The 17,703-nt window shown below is 33.5% G+C and overlaps 1 protein-coding gene and 1 non-coding gene across 2 annotated transcripts; both read left to right on the top strand.

Moving 5' to 3' along the window:
- Nucleotides 1-5,533: 5,533 nt before the first annotated feature.
- Trnaw-cca lies at nucleotides 5,534-5,605 on the top strand. Its single transcript has one exon. It is a non-coding gene; the product is annotated as a tRNA-Trp (tRNA).
- An 11,198-nt stretch (nucleotides 5,606-16,803) lies between these two features.
- Nucleotides 16,804-17,319, top strand: LOC115885915. The gene has a single exon (XM_030904944.1). It carries the CDS (start codon nucleotides 16,804-16,806, stop codon nucleotides 17,317-17,319), a length of 516 nt encoding a protein of 171 aa, XP_030760804.1.
- Nucleotides 17,320-17,703: the final 384 nt, after the last annotated feature.

Genomic DNA, 17,703 nt, shown 5'->3' with positions numbered 1-17,703 from the left:
CTGACATTCAAAATTTTCAGTTGAGTATTCTGCCTAACAATTATATAATCAATTAGCGATTTTAGATTTCGTGTGGGTTGCGTCCATGTATATTTGTGGATATCTTTATGTGGAAACCATCCATTAGGCAATCCTGAGTACCTGTTGTTCGCATAAGTGAATAAGTCTTTCACCATTATTATTTACAATGTGTTCTCCGTAGCGTCCTACTACTGGGTCATTTAATTTAAAACCTGTTCTGCCATTTAAGTCACCAAAAAAAATTGCGTTTTTTGAATTTTTATAAATGATGGGCTGCAGACCCAACGCCTTAACCCCCTACTAGGAGGACCAGGTAATTTTATGTCAGGGTGTTCTTCCCTTAAACTGGGTGTCCTTCAAGACTCAAGAGACCAATTTTCCCTGCTGCTTATACATTATCCCTAAAGCTGGGTAGCCACTTCCGCCAAATCCGCCTTACTGAGGTCCATCCTCTCTGCCTTCTTCGCCGTTGTGGTCTTCGACCGTAACCCAGGCCAGGGGGAAGCGTTATACCCCGCAACATTGGGTCCCCGACAGGATTTAGCCACCGATTTCGTGTAATCGGGCCCACCCCCGCGACTTGGACGCGCCTGTCAAGATTTGTCTAAGTGGATTCAGAGAAGGACACTCTGGTTTCCCTTAGACCGGGTTAATGCTTATGTATGGTTCCACAAGACAAAGGCAGAGGATTTTTTTCTTTCTCTATATTTTTGAAGACAACCAGCACAACCACCACCGCAAACAGTTTGAAAACTAGCGAAGTATCCGTTTTAGCGTAGTATATATGTTACGCTCAATAGTCGAATTCGGGCAATGCCCGAAAAAAATACGCAAATCTAATTTTGAGCAAGGAATATTTCCAAAACCTGAAAAAACAACAAACCAATGAATTAACACCCTCCAAATAACCACGCTACCAACTCGCCAAATAACTAAACCAATCCAACCAAAAAGAGTGAAACCAATGCAATTAAATCACACTATAAGCAAAAAAAATAATCGAATAAAATTAATTTTTCGGGTTTGGGAAATATTCCTTGCTCAAAACTAGATTGCGTATTTTTTTTCTTAAAAAGTTAAAGTTAAAAAGTTGAAACATTTTTGTTTTAAATTATTTTTTCAATATCAGCAATTTTTGTGTTGAAACTTTTAGTGAAGAGCTTCGGTATAATATCGCTTAGAGTCTAATTAGCCAGGCCGAAAAGCAACACAACAGGCCGAGCGTAGTGTACCGAGTTTAAATAAAGACGTGCCCAGCAGCCGACAGATAACGTATCTTGTGATCGTATTTATGTAAATTCCGGTACCGCTCGCCGCTACTAGTACTAGTAGCAGTACCGCTGGCCGGCGATCGGCGGTAGCACCGGCTAATTATAAGTGGTGCTTCTGGGGCTGCCCAGGCACCTCTCGCTTATCAGATTTAGGGCCGGTAATTGACTCATTAGGTAGTACCGGCGAAAAAGTCATCTTTTTCCCAAAGTGTCGCCACATTCTACGGACGGGGAATGTGTACCGCGAAGAGGTAGTACCTCGAGTCTCGAGTCGTTTAGATAAGAAGCGCCGCTTGTTACGGTTTCAGTTTTGTGTGTTGTGTATGTTGTGTATGTGCGCTATGCGCGCGATCGGACGTACACTCGGGTAGATAAGGGAAGAGAATAATGTCAATTTAGTACCGCCGAATCCATTTAAATTAGCTGAAGAGAAGTACCGTACTGATCGTAAATAAAGACCGTGTGATCGACGGAAAACGAAGTCACAGTAGGCGTAGAAATAACATTTTAGTTCCTGCTACTGCAATTACCTATGCATAATGGCTGGATTTATCAATATCTCGATTTTAAATCAGTTAGGCATCATAATGAATCTTTAGAGCTACGTCAGAAATATTAGTAGCGGCTCGTGAGTTCTGAATTAATAATCGCAACTATACAATATTGATTGCCTAAATTGAAACTGACAAATAGGAGAAATCGCAATCGCCTATGAGAATATTTCCTATGAGATCCAATCGCAGGTCGCGATTGCGATTTTAAAATCGCTGCGATTGAATCGCAGTTTACGATTTTTGGCTCATATCTACTATTTTCATCTACTATGCACTCATATATACACTCATTTCTTCCTTTTATCTTGCCAGTTTTGTGTCACGTCAACTTTAGGACCAGCAGCCACTGAGAAATATCATAAATGCATTGATAATATGGCAAGAAAATTAAATGTGATGGGAAGTATCATTATAGGAGAAAGAGTTGATACCAAAAATTAAAACAAAATCACAGCTTTTCAAAACGATGCATCAAGAGAAGTCACTAAAGTAAATCCTCGTTGAATTTCGTGCTCATAATATGTAATCTTCTTACACGCTTGGCTTTACTTACTGCCATTACTCGCTGACGAGTATCTAACACCCATCAGAAGATGGTTCCACAAGGCGTTTTCTTTCATGAGCTTTTCTGTGACTGAAAAGCCCGATACAATTCAAAAATCTCATACTTTGTTGCCTCTTTACTTTTTGGTTGTTATTGTTAATTGAGTTTACAATTGTTCTTCATTGCATTCTATTGTGTGCTGCTTCCTCCCACTGATTCTGCATGTTTATCCCGGTTAAGTTTTCATGGAAAATATCCTTGTATCTTTTGAGTTGTCCACCCGAATTCCCCTTACCCTCTACAAGCTCACCGTAAAGAAGAGATTTCGGTAGGTGGTTTTCTTGCATCCTGCATACGTGGCAGCCCATCTTAAGCGGGATTTAGTAATCATGACGTCAGCGCTTTTGCGGCTAGCTTTTTCAGAGGCTGTTACATTTGAGATATGGTGATATCATTTGATTCTTAACAGTTGTCTAAGGTGCCTCTGTTGCAACTTATGTTGTAACTGTTGCTTGGCTTTCATGCGTGCAACAGTGTTAAGAAGTATGAGTAATTAGTAGTACACTGAAAAAAAGGATCTCTCAGTCGAAATGAATATGACTGACCCAAAAGATTGGCACTTTTCAATAGGGCCAAGAACGACGTTTCTTTACCCAAAGCATTAACTATCTTTTCATAAGGTTTAAAAAATTACTTTTAGAGAATAGAAGAATCTATCTGTCCAAATTATTTCACTCTTGACCCAAAATGAATATGCAAAGAAGTTTTTGCTACAAGAACAATAGTTTCTTTGATTCAAGCAAAAATTCTTGATTGAAAAGGGACATTTCTTGATTAAAGAGACACTTTTCTTAAACCAATAGCGAATACTATTGACCCAACTAAAATTTATTTTAATCTAAGTCTATACATCATATAAAGGCATATATAGGCATATTACGAGGTATATTATTTTCTGATAAATTTAGGTTTTTCTGGTCTGCAGTAAGTAAAGTGATATTATTTTCCTGGATAGTAGTTATTTCTGCTTCTTCACTCCTTGGTACTTTTTGGGGTGGTTCATCAATCTACAAATTACAAAAATATGTTACATCACGATTAATCAAAGTAAAGCAAATAAATTATTAAAATTATAAACTTTGGTCACATTTTGAATTTTTTAATACGACGACTTGAAATTCTAAAATTTTTGTAATTATTTGCATAAAGAAATCGATACCTATATTCTTACTCTATCTATAGTCACGCATGCATTATCTAAACAGGTGCATTAGGTAAATGTCTCTTACCTTCAAATATAGCAAATAAATGCTCTAATTTCCATTTTTTCAGAAACTCCTTTAAACAATCCATATATCCTAAAATTTGTCCATAAAAAATGACAAATGCATGTTAATAACGATCACTAATTTGTTATACGATATGCGTTTAAAAAGCAAATTATGCAAAATTCCAAGTAACAAAACCCGTGCGTACTATGAAATGCGACGTACGACCAGGGTTCGGAAGTAGTTAATTAAGACGTAATTTACCTGATTAACTACGTGTAGTTTTTCTTCAAAAACTCCGTCTTTTCCCGTTCATTAACTACATGAAAACTACGTTAATAAACTATGTATTGATATTATGAATAATTTTCCTTTCTATGAGGTGTAATAGAGATAATATGATGTAAATATTATATTTAAAGCCATATTTCTTCTGTTTTCTTAAATTCATTATGTGTTTTTAAAGCTTCAACTTATTATAACCTCACCTCAAACCTTTGATATTTGAAAGTTACATACATAGGTTACATAAACTACACCCTCTACATAAACTACATTAACTACATGTAATGTAGTTTATCTAGTTTTTAAACGTAACATGTAGTTTTCCGAACCCTGAGTACGACTGATAGGACTGCTATGCCATGCCGACTGATTGTATATACCGTCCTTCGTCATCGTCTTTGCATGTCGTTATTATTTTTCATCAAAAGAGTATTTAGCTATTGGAAAAATGGCCATGTTTCTTGAATGAAGTATTTCCTAGAGTATTTTTCTTATTATCTTAAAACAAAGTAACTTGCACTTGGTTGAATGAAAATAGATTCAAGAGAAATTTTTGAATTTTTCAAGAGAACCAGTTTTCTTGAGTTAAGAGAGTTTTTCTTCAGGCAAAATATTTTCTTTTACTCTAAAATAAATTCTCTTGCCACTAAATTTTTTTTTTCAAGAACGATGAAAACTTTAGTTCAAGTCTATCTTTTTTATCAGAGTAATAGTAGAAAATGTATACTAGTAGTAGTAGTAGTAGTAGTAGTAGTAGTAGTAGTAGTAAATGTATACAACTTTATATGGCCTATTCTAAAGCAGCCTGCCAACTTACCATCATTGGTATAGAAAGATAGAGAGAGAAAGGAATTCATCATTCACCCGTGAAATAGTTACAGTCAATCATGGAAAAGATTGGCTAGAGATCCCGAAGCATGGAAAAAACCTAGAAGAGGCCTATATCCAACACTGGTTGGAATCAGGCTGAGAAAGAAGAAGAAGAAGTAGAAGAAGAATATTTTTCTGAAATTTTGAGAACCACTAATTTTCTCCAGATTTTTTCTGCCCTTTCTTTCTTGTAAATTTATTCTATTACCTATGTTGCCATAGTATCAATAAATTACGTTTTTTAACTAAAAACTAAAAAAATCCAACAAAATTTCCAAAAAATTCCAATTTAAAAAAAATCGCAAAAAACTCATAATCGTATTTCGCGGTAGTAAATATACCTACTACCCCTAAAAATATTTGCACTTATTTAAGACACCCTGTATAATAATTATTTCTAAAATCACACGGCAAATATAATTACCAGTACTTGAAAGTCACTTTCTTTAAATTCATATAAAATATTTTTATACACCTACCCACCTATGAATATGAAGGTACCTAATACCTGCTTCGTGGAGTGAACTGTTGTTCAAGAGACAAGCCCAAAGAGAACTTGCACGAAGTTCCATTACAATTTATTGTCGAAGGTCGCAACGCGGTAGTAAATGGAGATAAATCGATATCATTATTTATAAATTAAACAAGGAATGTGGAGTATTTGCCATATAATTGATATAGTTGGGTTCAACAGTCCGTGTATCGACTTTTCAGATACATGACTCCGTGGCGCAACGGTAGCGCGTCTGACTCCAGATCAGAAGGTTGCGTGTTCAAATCACGTCGGGGTCACTAACTTTTTTATATTTTTTTTATTTGTTAAATTTATTCGTTTCAATTTCAGCATTAATAATAATATATTATTGAACCTATATCGATCTAAACTTTTATATCAAAAATTTTTTAATGGTGTTAAGTTGTTAAGAAAATTCTCAGTGATCACTAAAAATTAAAAAAAAATATAAAACAAAAATTAGTAATAAAAACAATTTAAAAATAAATAACCATACCAATATAAGGTAAACAAAAATATAAAAATTATTTTTGTTTTCTAAAATATTACAAAAATTATTTTTTAATAAAACACTTACATAATTCGGATTTTAAAAATATTACAATATTTGGAGTTTGAATAAAAAGACTTAAGTCTAATACCGTGTGATCGAAAAAAAAAACGGCGTCCAGTTGGCTGGGAAATGACGATCAATGACATTTCCCATATAAATTTACATATAAAATGACAGCGATCTTCATTTCATAGCCATCGTTGACTCCGTTTTTTCTCGATCATACGGTATTATTTATACCGTATGATCGAATAAAAACGGCGTCAGCGATGGCTATGAAATGAGGATCGCTGTCATTTTATATGTAAATTTATATAGGAAATGCAATCGATCGTCATTTCCAAGCCAACTGGACGCCGTTTTTATTCGATCATACGGTACTATAATAATTATATCAAAATTATATTATTGATTTAAATATTCAAACTATTTTTGTAGTTAATAAAAATGTATATTTTATATAGGAATGTGGCATGTACAGGGTGGGTCAAAATCGACGCTTTTGAATGGAAACACCCTTTTCTATAGGAAATAGACAAAAACTAATATCGGTGTCTGGAGCTCAATTTTTGTCAAAAACATGATGGTGAAAACCGCATATCGATATCTGTTACCGTTTCGGAGTTACGGGGTGTTTTTCAAAAATATGTATTTTTAACAAATCGCTGTAACTTTTTTGCTATGGAAAATTTTGTATTTTTATGAAAACATTTCCAAAGCACCTTTTTACGTAGAATTTAATGGTTTAAGTATATTTTTTTAAAAATTAATAATTAACTAAAATTATCAACAGAAAATTTTATTTTTTATATGGGACACCCTGTATATTTTTAATTTATTGAAAAGAATTTAAAATTACCTTTCCAAAAATATAACACACTTTGCTCGATTCCTCTTCGAGATATAGAGTATATAAAAATTCGCCTCCTTTAAATAAGTAGGCTTTGAACGGCAACAGCTGTAATGCAAAAAAATTCTAGCTGTGAGCATCAATTAAAACGAAAATAATATTTGCTATGAGAGATGCAGAATTTTATAACAATTTAAAATATATTTAACCAATATTAATACATTAAAACTATATCTAATAACAATGAAAATAAATAGCAAACCAAGACATGAGATTTCGCTACAGGTGTTGACATATCGACAGTGTTCTGTTATGGACAGACGGTGTTTAAGTTTTGAACATTTCTCGCGGAATTCATTAACTCAGTGGGGTGAAAGAATAAGGAACCTTTATTCTTCCGCAAATATATCCAAAGGATTTGATGCATGGGCACTAAGTCAGGCGGCCTCGACGGCCAACGGCTGGGATCTTGGTTAGCTATTCAATTATTCTTGAAATCGGCTGCAAAAATTTGCTGATAACTTCAGCGTTCTGAGGCGGTGCGTCGTTTTGTTGGAAAAATATATTTTCGAGTTCCATTAAGGGCATATCATCAATAAGGGGTCCAAAGCCTACTAGTTAAAAGTTGTAAACTTTTAAAAATTCCGTATTTCGAAGGGGATTATAACAAAATATCAAGTGTGCTATATTTTTGGAAAGGTAATTTTAAATTCTTTTCAGTTAATTAAAAATATAGAAGGTGTCCCAAATAAAAAATAATTTTTTCTGTTGATAACTCTTAAATTATTAATTTTAAAAATATTATACTTCGACCATTAAATTTTACGTAAAAAGGTGCTTTGGAAATGTTTTCATAAAAATACAAAATTTTCCATAGCAAAAAAGGTACAGCGATTTGTTAAAATGCACATTTTTGAAAAACACTCCGTAACTCCGAAACGGTAACAGATATTGATGTGCGGTTTTCATCATCATGTTTTTCATGAAAATTGAGCTCCAGACACCTATATTGGTTTTCGTCTATCTCCTATAGAAAAGGGTGTTTCCATTTAAAAGCTTCGAATTTGACCCACCCTGTACAGATTTAGTTTTTTATATTGTTATTTTTGTTAACTTTATTTGTTATTACAGAGAGTTAAAGAGAGTTTTATTTGAACACTCAACTGGGTAGTTTTATTTTGACAAATAAAATCGAGAATAAAATACTCAATTAATACATATACATTCGTGTATTACAAAGGCGGAATCGTCTTCAGGGTCGGACTAGCCATGTAGTCTAGGCCTAGGCGGCGACTGCTAGCTAGGGTTTGAAAGAACTCGGTCTTCTGAGTATAATTATATGCCACACTTTGTACTTTTTTGTTGTTTTGGGTACATTAACAACAACAAAACTATTTAATTATTATTTTAAATAATTTCAACTCCGGCTCTGTTTTTTTAAGTTATTTAATCTGATTATATTTATCTCAACAATATTGATAAGCGCTAATTAACATTGAATTAGGAAAATCGAGGGAATTGAAAGATTTAAATAAATAATATCCAGGTCAGGAATTTAAAAATATTATTTTTAACTATTTTTATTGTGAATTTGAAATTCTCAGTGTATGATCTAATAATATGCATTATATTAATCGTAGTTATTATAAATAAATCAACTTCTACAAACAAGTTTCTAATGCTCTACATGTTCGAAAGGTTTACCTACCACCCTCCCTATTGTACTCATTTTTTAAATATTGATTAATTTTGTTGTAATTGTTAATATAATTATTGTACTACTCATTTTGTACTCTTTATTGTAAATGTTGAAATGTATTGATTTCACTTTACAAATGACGTCAAGTAATGCCCCCCCCCCATCTTCCGGGGAAATGATTTGATTGTTTTTATTATATTATATTTATATTGTTTATTTTACATTATTTACTACTTCATTGCATTTTGTTTTCCATATTCATTGTTTTCTGAAAGTCATCTGAAAGCAAAATAACACTGAACTCTCGACTGAACTGCTACGGATTAGGACTGATTTAAAATTGGAAGATAAAATGAATTTTAAGGCAGCACAAAAAATATGTTCCATTGAAGTCCCTGAATTATTTAACACTATTGCTGAGGGTGCAGGAAACAAGGAATAAATAAAATAAAAATAAATTTAAGAATGATGAATTTAGTTAATATGTTCCTATTTGGAAGAAAATTTGGATTTAAAAAGAAGGTTTTATAATTTATGGTATTGTGTGTTTTTTTACGAATTTGGTGTAAATGGAGAACATTTTATTTCAAGTAACTGCTACACATGCATCGAGTTGAACGCTCATGCTCTGATTAATTTAATTATACATTTTCGAAAAAAAAAACAAACCTCACAGAGGATATGTTCCGTCCTTTGCTTTTTAGCAGTCAAAGTTCTGAGAAAATATTCCAAGCCACAAGGTCCATGACAACAACGCAATCTACGGTAGTAAACTGTAACTTTTTTAGTTCGTTACATGTATTTTTTATATATGATTTATATGATGTCTGGCGTATCGTCATCGGATTCCGTATCGTTCAGGCCTGATAATTTATTTGGCACGCTTGGCGTAATTTTTACGTTCCCTAGTCGCCAACCCTGCTATCGTTTCACTGTTCTATGGAGGCGCGCGCTGTCAAGATCCTTGTTATATGTCAAGGCGCCTCTCTGCGTTTTAACTTCACTTTGTTTTTGGCCGGTTGCGGCACGGTTGCAAATCCTGCTTTTAGAAATGGCAATTTAAATCTTGCTGCAAAATCTGAATCAGCTGCCATTTCGAGGCTACAGGTAAAGATGAGTTATTATCTTTTATAGATTCGATATTATTATTGAATATTTTTAGGGTAGAGTTTTGGATTGACCCACCTTAACTCGTATTTATTTTTTGCTGACACGTTGGTGTACTTTTGCTGTTGTCCTCCAGAATGTTAAATGGAAGAAAGGACAGTTCTTTTGTTTATTATTGAGCCCTCGGAAGTGTTTCGAGGTAGGTTTATTTTGTTTATTAGACCTTGTTTGGTTTTTTAAACAGGAGTTTCGTATTTTTAGGGTCTTATGGACGGACTGTGTCCAAGGTACGGGCATTATTCAAGGTCCTAGTAGTGTTCCAAGGTACCGTTTTCTGTACCCTGTACCGTTTTCTTATGGACGTACATTATCTTATGGACGGACTGTGTCCAAGGTTATGGTCCAAGGTTATGGTCCAGGTTACGGACATTACCCAAGGTCCTAGTAGTGTTCCAAGGTACGGGTAGTGTCCCCATATTGCTACAGTATGGATACAGCGTAAGCCCCATGCTGCTTCGCTCCCATTTCTAAGCCTAGTCAGTAGCTACGGCTGTATTGATTCATGGTGTCCTCATTCTGGCCCCTTTTGTTGTTTTGGGCAACAGGATCGCCGACAGACAGTACAGAGATATGAGCCCACCTCACGCTGCTACTCTTTGAAACAGGATTGCCTCAAGAACAGCTAAGTGTAGATTTAGGTTCTGGTTTTCAGTCGAGTTTCAGTCTTAACTTAACGTACATTTTAAATAATATCGTACAGACTATATGTAGTGGTTAGATTATTAAGAACATTTATGTCGATTTAGTTGTTACAATATGATTTAGATTTTAGGTTTCATTACATTACACCTTGTAATAGTATTACTTTCTATAGATATTATTATTACGCTATATTAACAGATGAATAACCAGACATAGATTCTACAATCTACAGGTTGCTACATATCAGATTTAACACCGCATAAAATTTAACAATTTAAATAAAGTAACGCTACCTTTCTTATATTTTCTATAACGTTACACGCATTGTATTTTTTCATAGTCTTCTCATAGAACATATTTAATATTATTTACATACATAGCTTTTACTCGACATATAACCACTATAATAATTATTAAAATTGTACAATGCTATTTACCATCAGGATACATCATGAATGAATATAGTCACTAGTTTTAAGTAATAAACAACTATGTTTTCTTTCTCTGTTCATGCCTGGCGCCCAATATTTATAATTTCGAGTTATTATTGTTAATTAGTTCTTTCCAGTAAAATACCTTATCCACGACTGCTCTACCAACGAAAAGCTGCCGTTCGCAGTGGTAATATTTATAAAAAACGCTACAAAATTATAGTATTAAAGACATACTGCAACGATTGGACAGAATTAGATCGATTAATAATATTACCCACGACTAATAATATTACTACAAAATTATAGTATTAAAGACATACTGCAACGATTGGACAGAATTAGATCGATTAATAATATTACCCATGATTTAAGAGCTATAATACGTTTCCCAAGAGAGCAGAAAAGATTTGAAAGAGTTCGTTCTAAGGGCCAAAACGATGCACAAATTGAAGCGCAGACTGCAAATAATGAGGTGAACGATATTGAAAATGTATTTACTAATCAATGCAAGTTGAAAATTTTTCATGGAACTCGACCACTATACCAAAAAATTCAGAAGAACTATCTGAAGTAAGTGATGAAAATGAATCTGTCATTGTTGATTCGCAAATAGCCGAAGAAAGTATTTTTGAAAATCAAGAGGAAGAGAGAGATGATTTAAGAATAGGAATCGACCAAACTAATGAGCAAAGCAAAAACACAATAGGTATCACAAGTCGTAGTGTTTCCGGCAGAGGACGGCCCCTTGTTGTGAAAAAAAAAACTAATGAGCAAACCAAACCAAACCAAACTCTTTTTTATCGAGACGATTTTGGATACTTTTTTCAACTTTCTGTAAAGTTTGAAACTAATTACAAATTTCATATGCTCAATAGTATCAGGAATTCCCAAAAAATATATATGGGATTTCCCAGGAGGTATTCAGAAATTCCCAGGAGGTATTCAGGAATTCTTTAGCTATTAGGAGGTTTAGTGTGCAGAATTTGGGTCAGCTGTTTACCTCTCTGTTTAATCCAAAAAACTCAGCAATTCTTGAAAGTTTTTGAACGTTTTTGATTGGCAACTTTGCCCCAATTTAACCATGTTCGTATCTATTGCGGTTACCGAGATACCATTGCTCGTACCCCGAAATTGTAGCACCTTGTATACTACATAACAACAACCTCTAAAAGGAAAAAAAAACACTAAAACCCTGAGAAAATTATTATGCCCAGTACAAATTTCAGACATTTTGTAGACAGTTATACCATGACATGTAGACAGTTATACCATGACAGCAAGATATGCCCCGATCATTTAGTTCACAATGACTTTGAAATTACGAAACCAGGTACTAAAATTTAAATCTCGTGTTTCCTGTCACTTTTGACTCACCATGTAGTTCAAGCAAGAATACAAAGTTTAGAGTGTGAAAAGTCATGTTATATTTATACTATTGACAGAACAAAAGTACCTACGTGATGGTGAGGTCGTGCGAGAAAAGTTTCGATTATAATACACAGGGCGGTACTTCAGTTGAAGTTGAAGAAACAAGGTACAGAAATACAATATATGTAATATTACGTTGAATGAAATAAAGAACATATATCGCACACATGCTTCAAAAGTGACACAACTCAAAAAAACAAGTTTTCCATAAAACGCAAAAAACTGTTTTTTAAATAAATATAATTTTTTTTATAAATTTAAAAACGTAATTATTATGATTTTTTCCTTCCAAAACTAAAAAAATAAGATAAATTAATTAAAACGTCTACTTAGTGTCAAAATTAATGACTTTTGTAGTTGTGCCACTGTTGTCGAAAAAAAAATTATTTTAGGAAAAATATTTTAAATCATGTCACTTTTGACGATCGTCTTAAGCACTTTGGTCATTTTTGAAGAAAACATTTTTTAAAAAAATTACTCTTTTTTTATAAAAAAAGTGCCTTAAATTAAATGAAATTCAAGTTTTATTTTAAATCGTTTAATTACTTAAACAGGACAGGTACTTTTAAAGAATCTTATGTACATTCTAATAGTGCATCTTATAATTAGTACAATAAAATAACATTTATTAGGAACTTACGAGGAACAAACATCGCGCAAAGTAAATAAATACTTAGTACATACCAACAAAGAAACGCAAAAATTATTAGATTTTAAAACAAAACAAACTAAAGGAAAACATTAAATAAAATTTTCTAAAAAAACTGGTGAATAAAAATATATTATTCTGAAATTTGCAAAACATTTTTATAAAAAGAGTTGTAGTAATATTTTGGAATTATGTTTTTATCAGCCAGTTCTTTCAGGTCCCTTTTTTTATTATCCGATAATGGTAAATTATTTGCATATGCCTGAACTAATTGTATAGGTAAGTTGACTTCCAAATTGTCCTGAGATCGAGTGTTTTTGGCTTTTAGCATAATAAATACAGTCTTAAAAATGTTATCCTCATACGAAGTCTTGTAGAAAAATTTATTATGTTCATTTTTTTCGACCCTTAAAACTTTAATATCGTGCCATTTTATTTTGTTCTTCTCTGTGTCAACTGTAAAATTATGACCTATTTGCTCTTGAAGTAGCTTTAAATCATAAAAATTTTCATAAGTTAATTCATGAACACGATATGGGGGGCCATTCTTTTTTGCGGTTTGAATTAAAGTTATATATTGTTCTGGAACATAAATTGGACCAGATCTAAGGCATCTTTTTATCTGCTTTTCAATAACACTGTGGACGTTATCACCCTCGTTTTGAGAGTGTCCGTGAATTAAAAATTTATGTGTAATGCTCGAATTTTAAACGTGGTTGTAGCATAAATATAAGCAGCAAGTAAATATTTATTTTCTGCTGTCCACAACAGTTATCAGAGTAGAATATAACGTCCAAATTATCATTATTCTTATTTTCTGCCAAGGATTTTAAATATTCTAAAACACAGCTACCGATTTCCACTGCACCGCGCTTTCCTTCAGTCTCATTCCAAAAAAAGCAATCAACATTTTTGGCATTTAAATCGCTGATAGTAAAATTATAACAATTCATTTTACTCTTGTAATAAAATGAGGAAACTTGTCCTCTCGGCAACGGCAATACCGCTTGCAAATCATAAACGGCCACTGAAGCAGTATTATTATTTTTATCTTTTTCTTTCTCGGCCCGAGAAAGCTGTTTTCTTTTAAATGCAAGTTGTAAGCTTCAATTAATTTATGTTTGCCTTCCTCATCGGCATTTTAAACGATTCACATACGTCACACTGGTCCCTTTTCGGGACAAAGAAGGAAATGTTAAATTCAGTGTTGAATATGCGATTGAACATTATATAGTTTGCAAATGGAAGTTGTCTTCTTTCTCTTTCTTCTTGATGATAGTCTCTATGTAAATCTGACAAACTTTTGCCACTGTCAATGTATTCCCGTTCTGTTTGGGCTCTTAAATAATGGGAATCTGTTCTTGGTATAGCGTTTATAAATTGTCTTACACTTTCTTTTATTTCTCGATCTACTGTGGGTTGTTTGCCATGTCTTCCCCTCAAATCTTTACTAACAAAACCAGTTTCATTTTTCTTCATAATAGCTGTACGAATGGGTCTATCGTTTATGTCAAGTGTTGCCTTAAAAAATAACTTACAAACTCTTACCCGACTACTGTTTACATCAAAGTAAAATGCTGAATTCATTTTTCTAACATTTTGAGTGCTCGAATAACGGTATTTTGGTTTTATTTCTTCACAATGAGCAATGATAAATTCCCTTTGTCTTTCTAAATTAGCCAGTGCCCAGTAACTGCGAAACAGCTCTTCTCTAATTTGCTCATTAATCTTTAGGCCACACTGCAATCTGCATTTTTCACCACAACCAGGTCTTACTCTTTTTGCAGGAAATTGTTTTTTGGATTTTGAACTGGATATATACGCCTGTCCAGAATTCCTTAGTTTTTTAGATTTAGTAACACCCCAGTTCTCAAAGTTCCTTCTTCTTTTCTTTCCTTTTTTCTTCTCTTCTTCTTCTTTGCCATCAGGGTATTCATTCTGTTCTTCGTCCTCGCTGCTGTTTGAGTTGCTGGTCGAACTTTCGGATCCGGAAACTGGGTTAAGATTAAAGGTTGTTTTAGTATTATCAAAATTTGGATCTCCATCTGGGTCATCCACATCACTTTCTCCGCTATGAACCGGAGACACAAAGTAATTTGGCTTTTTCAATATCCTTAAAACTGTAGGGCGCTCGGATTCATACGATACATCATACTGTACATGCTTTTGAGATATGCCTTTGGAGCCTCCTAAAGAAAAACAAAAAAAAATAGATCACAATCACAATCTTTTAGTACCTACGTTTTGCTACGTTACTATTGCAAATATTCCTACAGAAAAATTTTAATAAAAAACAATATAAACAATTTTAAGTAAATAATAAAATATAAAAATATCAATTTTGTTCCTACCTAAATATTCACTGCTAATGGACTCTGCTAAATTAGTCTGAACTTCACTTTCTAAATCAGATTCTAGTGGAAGAACTATTTTTGGATCAGAAACTTCAAAGGGAATTGGTTCTGGGTGATGGCTGCTAGATGATAGCTGCTTAGAAATCTCTGTATTGGGTGTTTGACCAGAAATTTGCGAGCCGCTAGTTGATGGTTGGTTCTCATAGTCGGATTCAGTCTGTTCAACATTTCTAGTATTGGTAACATCCAATAGTGTACTGTTTATTTCTTTTGGCCAATTCTAAAATTTTGGCTGTACGACCTGCTGACTGCATACTTACTGGTTATAAACTGAAAAAAACAAAAATTACGACATGCTATGTTTAAAAACAACAAGTAAACAAATTACTTGCTTACATTTATTATTTTTAGTTTTTAAAATATTTGTAGCATAATTTAAATTTAAATTTAATTGAAATTTAAATCTAATTAAATTTAAGCAAATCTTAATTTTAGCATCTAAAATGGCAGAACTTAAAATAAAACAAACATTTCAACTTACCTGTTCTTTTAAAATGACACAACTTAAAATAATTAAAATTAAGTTTGTAATGTTTTTCATCAAAACTGTCACAACAACAAATAATCTTGATTATCACTGCACTGTTGATCATTAAAAGTGGCACAACTCAAAATGAAACACTTTTAAGACCGATGGAAGCGTGTGCTCCCGCTGAATCAGAGACTAAACTGGTATTATGTCGCTCTTGAAAAAATGGTTTATTCTTGTTTTGATCATTAAAAACGACACTAATGCCGTGATTCCGTTTATACAGGGTTGTTCACCACATACGACACGGAGTATTGTAGCTAAACGATTAGATTTTTAGAAATTGTAAGTTTTGGGTTCATTGAAGGACGATTAGAGCAACAATTTAAAAATATTTTTACAGGATACAGAGTGTCCCAAATAAATAAAAAATATCAAAGTTATATTTTTTTAAATAGAACAAACACCCTCTATATTAATATATTTTTAGTTTCTACGATTAAAATAAAGGTATATTTGATTAAGATTTATCACACATAAACCTTACCGTTTTTGAAATATTTTCAATTTTGTGAAATTGCAGTAAAGATTTTAAGGCTTCATTTCTCCAAAGGTATCAAAGTTTTTAATACTAAATATTTACTGGACTTTATTTACTGATCAGTTATTGTGTTGCAATAATGAAAATAATACTACCTCGTTCAGATTGTCTAGCAATTTATTTTAAATAATTTCTAGCTTTAAACGGCAATAACTTGTTTAATTTAAATGTATACACACCCTGTATATTTTGGGAGAATCAGATGTACAATTTAATTGTCTATCAAATTTTATTATACCATCTTTCTTTTTATCTGTATAAGGTAGTATAATTTTTATTATTGCAACACACAACTTAGTAAATAGAACTATACTTCAGTACAATATTTGGTTTTAAAAACTTAAATACGCCTAGAGAAATAAAACATTAAAATTATTGCTAATAACGGTGTTGCGGGCTGTTAAGCCGTGGTCAAGAGTGGTTGGCTCCATAGCTTTCGACTGCATCTTTGACCCCAGTTGCTGGCTGCGCTATGTGGATGATACCTTCGTAATTTGGAAACACGGAATAGACGAACTTAATTTTTTCCTCCAACATCTAAACAACATACACCCCAAGATCCAATTTACGATGGAAGTAGAGAAGGACACACAGCTAGCCTTCTTGGATGTACTAGTCAACAGACGACAAGACCTAAGCTTGGGACACAAGGTGTATCGGAAAAACACCCATACCGATCGCTACCTGCATAATAATTCAAACCACCATCCCGGTCAAAAAAGAGGGGTCATAAAAACACTTGTTGACAGAGCCCGCCGAATCTGTGAACCTCTATACATCACTGAGGAATTAGAACACCTAGACAGAGCCTTACAAGCCAATGGATACCGAGAGCAGACGATCAGACGAGCCATAAGACCTAGGAGACCTGTTGAAAGGCAAGAGGGAGAAAATACACCTCCCAGTGGGGTAGCATTTCTTCCATACATCAGAGGGGTCACTGACCGCATTGGAAAATTATTAAGAAAGAGAAACATAAAACCGATCCTCAAACCCACTCGAAAGATACAAGAACATCTCCGCTCGGCTAAAGACCCACGAGATCCACTCTCCTCCGCTGGGGTCTATAGAATTCCGTGCTCTTGAGGCTCAGTATATGTTGGTACTACGAAACGTAGTATTAATACACGTTTGACTGAGCACAAAAGATCTTGCCGTCTCGGACAAACAGAGAAATCAGCCCTGGCCGAACACACAATAACACAGGAAGATCATCAAATTCTGTTCAATGATACGGAAGTCCTTTCAACAGGGAATCATTATTTTACAAGACTACATCGTGAAGCGATTGAAATCCACAAACATAAGAACAACTTCAACAGAAAAGAAGAAGGGTTTCACGTTAACAAATAAAGCCACTGATGAAGACTGCCGCAGATGCAGTCGAAAGCTATGGAGCCAACCACTCTTGACCACGGCCTAACAGCCCGCAAAACCGTTATTAGTATATTATTTATTTGGGACACTCTG

The sequence above is a fragment of the Sitophilus oryzae genome, unplaced genomic scaffold, assembly GCF_002938485.1.
Source record: "Sitophilus oryzae breed Bouriz unplaced genomic scaffold, Soryzae_2.0 scaffold_465_pilon_pilon, whole genome shotgun sequence".
NCBI lineage: Eukaryota > Metazoa > Arthropoda > Insecta > Coleoptera > Curculionidae > Sitophilus > Sitophilus oryzae.
This window is presented reverse-complemented; position numbering and strand designations above follow the sequence as displayed.